The 10,857-nt window shown below is 58.9% G+C and overlaps 2 protein-coding genes across 2 annotated transcripts in view; one reads left to right on the forward strand and one right to left on the reverse strand.

Moving 5' to 3' along the window:
* The window catches only part of STRIP1 (striatin interacting protein 1), an 8,743-nt gene extending 993 nt beyond the window's left edge, over positions 1-7,750 (forward strand). Inside the window, exons 3-22 of the mRNA XM_010724308.3 lie at positions 53-142; positions 417-491; positions 1,002-1,136; positions 1,441-1,561; positions 1,926-1,994; positions 2,222-2,328; positions 2,619-2,746; positions 3,155-3,337; positions 3,470-3,687; positions 4,081-4,146; positions 4,334-4,397; positions 4,542-4,613; positions 4,833-4,907; positions 5,127-5,224; positions 5,504-5,630; positions 5,722-5,822; positions 5,978-6,044; positions 6,313-6,417; positions 6,618-6,822; positions 7,098-7,750. Of these exons, the coding sequence (XP_010722610.1) occupies positions 53-142; positions 417-491; positions 1,002-1,136; positions 1,441-1,561; positions 1,926-1,994; positions 2,222-2,328; positions 2,619-2,746; positions 3,155-3,337; positions 3,470-3,687; positions 4,081-4,146; positions 4,334-4,397; positions 4,542-4,613; positions 4,833-4,907; positions 5,127-5,224; positions 5,504-5,630; positions 5,722-5,822; positions 5,978-6,044; positions 6,313-6,417; positions 6,618-6,822; positions 7,098-7,345 (2,354 nt within the window). The 3' untranslated portion in view covers positions 7,346-7,750. The remainder of the gene's footprint in view (positions 1-52; positions 143-416; positions 492-1,001; positions 1,137-1,440; positions 1,562-1,925; positions 1,995-2,221; positions 2,329-2,618; positions 2,747-3,154; positions 3,338-3,469; positions 3,688-4,080; positions 4,147-4,333; positions 4,398-4,541; positions 4,614-4,832; positions 4,908-5,126; positions 5,225-5,503; positions 5,631-5,721; positions 5,823-5,977; positions 6,045-6,312; positions 6,418-6,617; positions 6,823-7,097) is intronic.
* Positions 7,751-7,811: 61 nt separating this feature from the next.
* Positions 7,812-10,072, reverse strand: ALX3 (ALX homeobox 3). Its single transcript, XM_010724309.2, has 3 exons — positions 9,827-10,072; positions 9,253-9,360; positions 7,812-8,838 (listed from the first exon to the last, which is right to left on the reverse strand). Exons 1-3 carry the CDS (start codon positions 10,070-10,072, stop codon positions 8,521-8,523), a joined length of 672 nt encoding a protein of 223 aa, XP_010722611.1. The 3' UTR covers positions 7,812-8,520.
* Between the last annotated feature and the right edge of the window lie 785 nt (positions 10,073-10,857).

The raw sequence follows: 10,857 nt of genomic DNA on the forward strand, positions 1-10,857 counted from the left end.
CGGGCGGACGGCCGAGGGTCGGGCTTTCCTTGGGAAGCGAGCTGTAATTGAGCTGAATTCTTCTGCTCTCAGGGCTACTCGGAGTCCCCGGACCTGGAGTTTGAGTATGCAGACACCGATAAGTGGGCAGCAGAGCTGTCTGGTAAGGGGCTGGTCCTCGTGGGTCCATTGATCAGCCGTGATTCCTTTTCCCTGATGACGACTAAAGGAGTTCTGTTGCCTCCAGCGTCGCTTTGTTGTCTTTAAATACCTCGTTCGTGTTAGAAGAGATGCAGTACTGTACAGCGAGTGTTTCTTTGCCGTGTGCTGGCTGTACTTTTTGCACTTCCCTCGTCTGACATTGAGCAGCAGTTAACCTCTGTGGGTCGCAGCATTATCCGGCAGTGTGCTGATTCTCCTCTGCGTTCTTTTGGCAGAGCTGTACAGCTACACGGAGGGCCCGGAGTTCCTGCTCAACCGCAAGTGCTTTGAGGAGGACTTCAGGATCCATGGTGAGACCCTTCCCTCGGAGATGGGGGTCTCCTGGGGCACCCACGGGGCTGGATGTGCTGATGCTGCGTCAGACAGTTTGTGAAGGCAGCGATGGTGTTGGTGTGGTTTGTATTGGAGGTCTCGTTATGTACGTGGGCTGGCCCTGGAGCGCAGTTTGCCACATCCAGAGTGCTCAGCGTTTGCTGTGTTAGTGACTGAGAGGTTCCGTGGTGCCAGCATGGCTGTGCTGGAACATGCTGGCGGCAGCGTGAGCATCCAACTCATTTCCCATCAGCTGCCAGCACCGGTTTGGCTAGATGGGATTTGTCTGGTTGCGTGATGAGAGGCAGCAGACAGCCCTTCTGCCCCGATCCCACGTGCCTACATGCTGTTCCCAGGACGACCTTTCTTGCTGGGGCAGCCCCGTGTTCCATCGTACCAAATCCTTCTGAGCTTTTCACGTGATGTTTGTACCCGGAGCACGGGCAGAGGTGCTGCATGCCCTCAGCTTGGCTGCTTTGGCTTTGCAGTGCGGGACAAGAAATGGACAGAGCTGGACAAGAAGCAGCATCGCACCCACGCCATGCGGCTGCTGGACGGGCTGGAGGTCACAGCACGAGAGAAGAGGCTGAGGGTTGCCCGAGCAATCCTTTATGTTGCCCAAGGTACGTCCTGATGTTGGGCTGGAGGCCTTTGCCTTGCTGCTAAACGTGGGTAATGAATCTTGTATTTCACCTTGTGCGTCTGGAGCTAAACTTATTGTCAGAGGAACTGGGCAGTTTGTAGGAGCGTGGTTCAAAGCTCAGCAGTCTGCAATGGATAGACTGGGGCTTCGCTGCCTGCAAGAAAGCAGTTCTGTCCTCTGCATCTGATCTCCTGCCTTAGCATTAAAGATGTAATTCTCTGTCCCTCTGCAAAGCGTGCTGCTGCACAGGAGGGCTTTGGGATCCACTCAGGGTGTCGTTGCAGGCACGTTTGGAGAGTGTGGCTCTGAGGCTGAAGTGCAGGCCTGGATGAGGTACAACATCTTCCTGCTGCTGGAAGTGGGGACGTTCAACGCGCTGGTGGAGCTGCTGAACATGGAGATTGAGTGAGTGGTGGGGGCAGGTGCTTCAGGAGCTGCTCTGAAGCTCTGCTCTGGGCAAAGATTCCTCCAGTTGGTGGCAGCTGTGTTGTCCCCTGCCTTCTTTCTGCTCTATTCCCGTTCTGATTCCAGCAGCCACTTGAATGTCTTGCATTGTTGTAGGTGGATACGTATGACACACCAGATCTATGCAGCAGCTCTTCAAGAGCCGTGCTGTCTGGCAGCAAATGAAACAGCTGCGTTCCCCCTCTGGTTGACGGGGGACTTGTTGCAGTAGCGTTTACTCCAGGCTTTGATTCTGACACGTGCATTGCTCGTGGCAGAGTTAAAATGCTTCAGGAGCACCACTGAAGCTGTTTTCTCTCGGCAGTAACAGCGCGGCTTGCAGCAGTGCCGTGAGGAAGCCTGCTATCTCCCTGGCTGACAGCACGGACCTGAGGTATGGAGCAGGGCTCTGCAGGAGGAGATGCTGTGAGGGATTGAGGAGAGGGGAGACAAGAGTTTGTTGGCTTGCTTTTTTCCCCAGTGCACAAGCCCCGGTTCCCCACTGTGGAGAGGGTGGGTGGAGGTGGGCTGTGGTTGTGGCAGACCAAGCCTTCCCCCAGAGCATTGCATTGTAGCTCATCCCAGCCTCTGGTTTTCAGCCCAATCTTCTTTTCTGGGCAGGGTGCTGCTGAACATCATGTATCTGATCGTGGAGACGGTCCGGCAGGAGGCTGAGGGGGACAAGGCTGAGTGGAAGAGCATGCGACAGACCTTCCGAGCAGAGCTGGGTGAGGAGCCCAGGCTTGTGCAGGAGGGTGGGATGGAGGTTCTCAGGGCTGAAGAGGAAGTGGGGGAGGTGGGTTTTGGCTCTGGGCCTCGGGTAGAAGGGGCTGGCAGCTCAGGGTTGGTTTCTGCTAGTGCTGAAACTTGGAGCAGGTGAGGACAGGGAGCAGTGGAGCTGCCTGGGGTGAGATGAGGACCTCAGAGGTGGGGGTGAGAGCCTGCTGGGCTGTGGGAGGCACTGTCTGATGTGCAGCAGGGTGAGGAGAGCCTGATTGTCCCTGCTGTTTGGTTCCAGGAGCCCCTCTGTACAACAACGAGCCCTTCTCTGTCATGCTCTTTGGGATGGTGACCAAATTCTGCAGTGGCCACGCTCCACACTTCCCCATGAAGAAGGTGCTGCTTTTGCTCTGGAAGACTGTGCTGGTAAGGGAGAGGATGTGGGCTGGGCCAGTGTGTGTCTTGCAGTTCTACCTTTAGCAGAGGAACTGCTGCCCACTCACAGCTGCCTGTAATTGCTCCATTCTCTAATTCCTGGCATTTATCTGTGTGTGAATAGAAACTTCCCAGATTTCACCCTGTAGGAAAGCATGATATATTGGTCTCTGGAGCTGGCTTCCAAGGAGGGAGCAAAGTAGATTCCCCAGTTGGGGTCCAAAGGAGAAGATCCAGACACCTCCTTTGTGGATGCCTGACAGGAACATGGGGACAGACAGATCTTGTTTCACACCATGGGAAAGCATTTGGGACTCACAGAGAGAGGATCTGGGGAGAATCCCTTAGTGCCACGTGTGGAGGATTCCCACCTTCATGGCGCCGTTGTGTCCCTTGCAGTGCACCCTGGGGGGCTTTGAGGAGCTCCAGAGCATGAAGGCAGAGAAGAGGGAGGTCCTGGGCCTCCCACCACTCCCAGAGGACAGCATTAAAGTCATCCGCAACATGAGAGCTGCGTCCCCACCAGCGTCAGCATCTGACCTGATTGAGCAGCAGCAGAAACGAGGCCGGCGGGAGCACAAGGTGAGGGCAGAGCTGGGGACAGGGATGTGAACCAGGGGACAGATGGGCTCAGGATGTGATCTTGGAGCAGTCCGTACCTGGGGTATTCATCTGCATGGAACAGAACCCACCTTCCTGCCCTGCTCTCTCCAGGCCCTGATTAAGCAGGATAACCTCGATGCCTTCAACGAGAGGGACCCGTACAAAGCTGACGACTCCCGTGAGGAAGAGGAAGAAAATGATGATGACAACAGCTTGGAGGGAGAGACCTTCCCCCTCGAACGAGATGAGGTGATGCCTCCACCCACCCAGCATCCCCCCAGCGACCGCATCACCTGCCCCAAGGGGCTGCCCTGGGCGCCCAAAGTCCGGTGAGTCCAGAGGCTGAGCTGCAGGGAGAGGAAAACAGAGACTTTAATAGCGTACTGTGCTGAAGCAGAGGTGTTGGGAAGGTGGTGGAGATGGGTGGTTGGTCGGGTGATCGCTTTGGTGGCTGTTCTGTTGTCAAAGTGGGCTCAGCACCATCTCTCTGTCTGGCCACAGGGTTATTCTTGTGCCCTGTGCCTGGGAATTGGGCTGTATCACCGAATGATCGGTGTTGGAAGGGGCCTCTGGAGTTCAGTGGCTCCATCCCTGCTCAAGGCAGGGACACAGAGCCCAGCACCACGTCCAGGAGGCTTTTGAAGGAGAAAAGGAGTCTTCACAGCCTCTCTGGGCAAGGTCGACAAGAAGATGTTATTTTTCCTCTTGTCTTTTTGCTGCAGAGAGAAGGACATTGAGATGTTCCTGGAGTCCAGTCGCAGCAAGTTCATTGGCTACACTCTGGGCAGGTGGGTGCCTGCAAAGCCAGGCTGGGCAGCTGCTCATTTCGGGGGAGTTGGGGAGGGGGCTGCAGCAGAGGCTGCTGCACTGGGGGCTGTCACACTTCTCCTCTGAGCGCTGGTCTCTGACCTACCCTTGGGAGCACTCAGCTTTGCTGCTGTCTGCACACAGCCCAACTTTTTCCCTTCTCTCCAGTGACACCAACACTGTGGTGGGTTTGCCCAGGCCCATCCACGAGAGCATCCGAACCCTGAAGCAGGTGAGTCTGCTGCTGAGTTCCTCCTCCTCTGCCTCCCTGTCTGTTAGTCACCACTGCAACAGGAATAACAGAGGCAGCCCCAAGCTGTGCTGTGTGGCATTAGTGGGGGCCTGTGGTGTGAATCCCCCTTCTCTCTGTTTGCAGCACAAGTACACATCGATCGCAGAGGTGCAGGTGCACATGGAGGATGAGTATTTACGCTCCCCACTCTCTGGGGTAAGTGTGCAGATGGGGACAGGATGGAGCTCCCAGGTGGAGCTGGGGATGCTTTGGCTGCTTTGAGCTGCTCTGCAGCTCACTGGGGAAGGAGGAAAGAGAGGGTTGGGTGTGCGAGGGGGCATTGGGCAGGAGCTGGAGGTATCCTCAGAGTGCTTGGGGCTGAACCAGCTGGTATTTGCTCTTGGGATGAGGTTATCTGCTCTCTCCTGGCACCAGGGGGAAGAAGAAGTGGAGCAAGTCCCTGCTGAGATCCTGTACCAGGGCCTCCTGCCGAGCCTGCCGCAGTACATGGTGAGCAGTGCGGGCCCCCTGGGCTCTGCTCCATCCTCCTGAAGCTGATCTGGGGGTGCCTCACCCTGAGGTCTCCCTTCGCTGCTCTGTCCCTTTTCAGCCCCACTCACAGATTTTCTTCCCTCCCAACAAATACATCGCTTCCACCATCCTTTGCTGGGGAGAGTGGCCTGTGGTTGATTTCCCCTGTCCAATTTTCCATCTCTCCCTTTCTTCCAGATTGCTCTGCTGAAGATCCTCCTTGCTGCAGCCCCCACTTCCAAAGCCAAAACGGACTCCATCAACATCCTGGCAGACGTCTTGCCGGAGGAGATGCCGTGAGTGACCAAAGAGGCTGTCGGTGCTAATAGGAATGGAGGGGGGAGCTGGATGGAGCCAGGCTGGGTGGTGTAGGCTGGCTTTCTGCTAAGGTTTCTTGGGTGGTATGACCATCTTCAGCTTGGTGGTGTGCTGGGAAGCGTGCACTGCTCCAGGAACTGTCTGCAGGTGCCTGCTGGTAGCCCAGGGAATGGCAGAAATGCCTGCAGATGCCTCCAGGGTGAGGCTGGATGGGTACAGGCACTGCCCCAGGCCAAGCATCTCTCTGTGTGCCCCAGGACCACAGTGCTGCAGAGCATGAAGCTGGGGGTGGATGTCAATCGGCACAAGGAGATCATCGTCAAAGCCATTTCTGCCGTTTTGCTCCTCCTGCTCAAGCACTTCAAACTGAATCACATCTACCAGGTGAGCTGGGCCAGGGTCTGGCCAAGCTTTGGGGGTGGGCAGCACCCGGAATGGGTCTGCATTCACCCACCCATGTGGCTTTTCTCCCCAGTTTGAGTACATGGCCCAGCATCTGGTCTTCGCCAACTGCATCCCTCTCATCCTGAAGTTCTTCAACCAGAACATCATGTCCTACATCACTGCCAAGAACAGGTAGTGGAGGGGATTATGGGGAGAGGTTCCTGCTTGCTTTTCTCCCTCTACAATCCCCCCACCCCGGCTGCAGGCAGACCCAGGCATGGGACTGCATTGCCCCTGCACAGGGTGGGGTCTGTGGGAGCAGCGTGACACCCCTCTCCTCTCTCCAGCATTTCAGTCCTGGACTACCCGTACTGTGTGGTGCACGAGCTGCCGGAGCTGACAGCAGAGAGCCTGGTATGCTGCTCCCTTCTCTGCAGTCTCCCAGCACCCTGCAGTGCTTTCCAGGGGGTCTGGGGAGGCAGCAAGGCTCCAGCAGCCATCCCTGGCAGCCTCAGCACTGCTCGGTCCCCGGTGTCGCTGGTTGTTCTGTGGGTGCCCTTGGGTTGGTGGGTGTCTCCTGGCTGTGTGCTGCGTGGTGCTGCTTGGGGACTTTGGAGCAGCACAGCTTTTCAGCTCAGCATCCCCGCTCTCATGACTTGCTTCTGCCTCTCCTTTCCTGCAGGAGGCAGGAGACAACAACCAGTTCTGCTGGAGGAATCTGTTCTCCTGCATCAACCTGCTGCGCATCCTCAACAAGCTGACCAAGTGGAAGCACTCCCGCACTATGGTGAGGGCTGGGGGCCGGGCTGGGGCCTTGCACTGCACCCAGGCCTCACTGTGGAGTGGGAGAGCGCCGGGGGGGAGGAAGGGGGAGTGTGCATGCTGCACAGCAAGGTCTGTGTGCTGGAGGGGGCTGGCACTTTGCAGCAGGGATGCCCTGCATCCATCTCGGCCGTGTCACCCCCCCATCCCCGGCTGTCCCCACAGATGCTGGTGGTGTTCAAGTCAGCACCCATCCTGAAGCGGGCACTGAAGGTGAAGCAGGCCATGATGCAGCTCTACGTGCTGAAGCTGCTCAAAGTGCAAACCAAATACCTGGGTCGGCAGTGGAGGAAGAGCAACATGAAGACCATGTCTGCCATCTACCAGAAAGTGCGGCACCGCCTGAACGATGACTGGGCTTATGGCAACGGTACGTCCTCTGCAGCCACCACAAAGTGCCCTGTCGCTTGCTGTCCTCGTGCCAGAGCTGTCCTGTCGTGCTGCTGCTCAGAGCCTGTGCAGCCCCAGGTCTGGGCTGTGGGGGGAGATGTGCGGTGCTGGCACTGCTGGTGTTGGAGCTGATGGCGACTGCTGGCCCTGTGCCTCCTCATGCTGCTTTGGGGGGGTTTGCCAGGTCTCATCGTGGGGGATTTGGTGGCCCAAAGAGCTCCGGCTGTCCTCTGATGCCCTCTTCTCTCCTCGCAGACCTGGATGCCCGACCATGGGACTTCCAGGCAGAGGAATGCGCCCTGCGTGCCAGCATTGAACGCTTCAACTCGCGCCGCTACGACCGGGCTCACAGCAACCCCGACTTTCTGCCTGTGGACAACTGCCTGCAGAGCGTGCTGGGCCAGCGAGTGGAGCTGCCCGAGGATTTCCAGGTCAACTACGACCTGTGGCTGGAGCGGGAGGTCTTCTCCAGGCCCATCTCCTGGGAGGAGCTGCTGCAGTGATGATGGCCTCGTGGGAATGCAGCAGGGGTTGTTTGGGGAGAGGTTGGAGGTTAGGGGGGCAAAGCCTCGGGTGCTGGGGGGGGGCCGTGGGTGCCTGGCCTCCTGCAGCAGGGCTGGGAGGGATCTGAGAGTCCATCCAGCCCCTCTGCCTCCTTCCAGGCTGCGCCGTGCTTCACCCCATACAGGAGCCAGTGGGGCAGAGAGGGGTCCTTTGGTGCCGCTGTGGGTCGCTGGGTGCTGTGATAGGAACACCAAGGCTGTGTGCCCCCCCTGGGCAATGGAGGGGGGGTGGGAGTGCAGTGGTGGTGGGGCTGGAGGCTGCAGTGTTCCCTCACCCCGCTGGGTGGGGTGGATGAGCTGTACATATATAATATATATACATATATATATTCGTGATAGCCCTGAGCTGAGTGTGGTCCGCCTCTGTCTGCGTCCCTCCAGCCTCATGGCAGCAGCACGGGGGAAGAAATCAGGTTCCTAAAAGTGGGGTTTTATTGTTTATAAGGGAGCAAAATCTCTGTGGGTGGGAGGGGGCTGTGGAGCAGCATGGGTCTCCCCATGGGGCTGTGTTCCCTGTGGCCCAGTTTTTGGGGCTTTTGCACAGAAACTTTTGGGTTTGGGTGTTTTTTGACCCAAATGGAGCTGGTGGTGAAGGCTGGGCCCCTCCTGGGGGGTCCCCACTTTCCTTCTCTGACATCGGGATGCAGCAGAGCTGGGGGCAGAGTTGGGATCGATGTTTTGGTGTGGGTTTTTTGGCTGAGGTGCAGGGAAGCTCTGAGGGCTCCTTTAGCCTGGGGTGGGCATCGTGATAGGGTGGGCTGGCTCTGCCCCCAGCCTTTCCTCTACCCCCAGCGATCCCCCTCTCCCAGCACTCATTCCCCCCGCCTGCCCCAGCTGTCCATTGGGGTCTGGGCAGGACGGGTGCTGGGATGCTGTGTGCTCTGCAGCTGGGGTTTAGGAGTGATTTCCCCGCACCTCCGTGGTGCAGACGCTGGGCAAAGCCAACAGCCCCCTCTATCAGACCCCAGCTGCTCTGGGCTGAGCTCTGCTCCCCCCGTTCCCCCATTGAAGGGAGGGTCCTGATGCAGAGGGCCGGGCTGCAGCAATGTGGCAGATTGGGATGCAGGAGGGATGCGTGGACCACGCTGCCATGGGGGCTGTGTCCCATGCAGGGGTTACGTGGCCCAGCCCAGCAGGCTGCCCGGCTCCTTGGCTTTCATCCGCAGCGTCACCAGGGTGGGAGGTTTGTAGTCATTCTCCGATGGTGGTGGCTCGAACTGGGGGGCACTGAGGCTCGGGGGGGTGAGGCCGTGCAGGGAGTAGAGGCTGTTGATGCCGGGGGGGTGGACGGGAGAGGCAGGGATGCCCACAAAGCTGGTGATGTTGGTGTGAGTGTGGGGGTACGGAGACACGCACGGCGATGGGACGCTGTCGGGGGACACGAGGCAGGGCCCTGCAGGGCTGCCAGAACTCGGCCACAGGTTGTTCTGCAGCTGGAAGAAAGGAGCCAAGACCCCAGAGTGACGGTGGGCACTGCATCGATCATCCACACCCCACATCCTGAATCCCCCCCCATGCCCGCAGCGTGCAACCAAGGGCTGCCTTTGCTTTCCTTCAGTTGGGTGGGGAGTGAATCCTGATGGGGATCTCCTTCCTGGCAGCACTGACTTGGGAGTTTTGTGGTGTGGGGACCCTCATGGAAGCCCCCAGCCTCATGTTCTGGTGCTGCTGCTGCCCCTGTGCCACGCAGCAGTCACGGGGAGGGGTGGGGGGGGCACAGAGCTGGTTGCTTTTAGGTTCTTTTTATGCTTTTTAGTGTTTGGTGGAAAAGAAAAAAGGCAGTTTTGCGGCAAAGTGAGGAGGTGAAGTGCTCTCTGCCTTGCTGGGGGGCGGTGTGACTGCAGAGCTTGGGGTCGAGCGTGGTGATGTGGGGTGCAACGGGGGGTTCTCACCTCCTGGATTTTCCCATAACGCTCCCGTTTCCTCCACTTGGCCCTTCGGTTCTGGAACCAGACCTGGGGGCAGAGGTGGGGGCTGAGGAATTGGGAACTCCCCCCGGCTGACCCAGCAGGAAGAGCCCATGCAGGGCGGGTGCCAGGCCCGTGTTCTCTGCTTTTCTCCTTGGTTTTGGTATAGGGTGAGGCTCTTGGGGTTGGGATGACCCACCTGCTTGTCCCCTCTGTGCCTGGGACTCCCGTGTCAGGTCCTCCCCCAGAAAGGAGGACGTGGTATTGGGATGCACCCCTCCCCCCTTTTCCTGCCCTCCCCGTCGGGTGCCCCTCTGCTTTCCCATGCCCCGAGGTGGGCTCTTGCCCTACATTTTGGATGGGACAAAGGAAGAGCTGAGGCCAGGCCATGCAACACCCCTGTGGCAACGGGGTGGGTTTGCCTTTCTGATCTCAGTCAGGGCCTTTCTGATCTCAGCATCCCCTCTTCAGGCAGAGGAAGGCATCCCTCCCCCTGGGCCCCCCAGCCCCATACCTGCACCCTGGCCTCGGTCAGGTCTGTGCGCAGTGCCAGCTGCTCGCGGGCGAACACGTCGGGGTAATGAGTCTTCTGGAAGACCTTTTCCAGCTCCTCCAGCTGGAAGGTGCTGAAGGTCGTCCTGTTCCTCCGCTTCTTGCTCTTGCTCCTACCCAGAGGAGGGGGCTCGGGGAGCAGGGGGCTGCCCAGGGGGGGGGATGCCAGCAGTGGGGCTTTGCAGGAGGGGCGGCAGGCAGCGGGCATTGCGTGGCACTCGGCCTTGCAGCCTTTCTCGATGCCTGGAGGGGAGAGGTGGGGGTTAGGGGAGCACGGAGCCCCTGGTCTCGCAGTGAGGGGATGAAGGCTGGGGTTTCTCATCACGCTGTGGGATAGTGGGGGTATGGGGGGTGAGAGCAGGGGAGGGGAGCACTGCAGGACCCCCGCTTGGTGCGCATCTCGGAGGCTGCCATCATGTCTCTCTGCAGCCCTGACTCTCAGGAATCCATTTGCAAACCCAAATCTTGTCCTCGTTGCTTCCAATGCAATCCCTTCCCTCCCCCTTCCTCCCCATGCAGCCCTGAGGATGGAGCCACAGCTCTAAACATGGGGGTTCCCTCCCTGCCCCCCCACTGCTGCTGCGTGCTCCGGGGGACAAGTCCGTCCTGCTATTCTCAAGTACTGCCATCCCATCCCCACTGAAAGGTGCTCATCCCACAGAGGGGTGGAGAGGGGGGGCACATGAGGATGGAACCGAGTGCTGTGGGTCACCCCGAGGGGTAGAACTCACAGAGGGAACCTGGGGGAGAGGGATGGACAGTGTGGGGAGCCCCGCTGTGCACACCTGGGGGCTTTCCCTATGGAGGAGCCCCCCCCAGTTGCATTCCTTTGTGTCCCCTCCTCCCCCCCCCCCACCTCAGTAGAACCAACCCCAACACCCTGGGCTGGCAGCAGGTGGACATCAGGAGCCCCCGGGGGTCTCAGCCCCTGTGTGGGGCACAGCCCAGCCATCGGGGTTACTGAGGGGACCACCCTGGTGTCCCATCCCTGCA

The sequence above is a fragment of the Meleagris gallopavo genome, chromosome 28, assembly GCF_000146605.3.
Source record: "Meleagris gallopavo isolate NT-WF06-2002-E0010 breed Aviagen turkey brand Nicholas breeding stock chromosome 28, Turkey_5.1, whole genome shotgun sequence".
Classification (NCBI taxonomy): Eukaryota; Metazoa; Chordata; class Aves; order Galliformes; family Phasianidae; genus Meleagris; species Meleagris gallopavo.

What these genes read in the sequence shown, in the direction of transcription:
- ALX3 (XM_010724309.2), bottom strand. Translation starts at nt 10,072, where the DNA reads ATGCCCGCTGCCTGCCGCCCCTCCTGCAAAGCCCCACTGCTGGCATCC. An exon ending in TGACCGAGGCCAGGGTGCAG is followed by an intron (nt 9,361 to 9,826) that starts GTATGGGGCTGG and finishes CTCTGCCCCCAG; the next exon opens with GTCTGGTTCCAGAACCGAAG. An exon ending in ATCACCACGCTCGACCCCAA is followed by an intron (nt 8,839 to 9,252) that starts GCTCTGCAGTCA and finishes CCTTTCTTCCAG; the next exon opens with CTGCAGAACAACCTGTGGCC.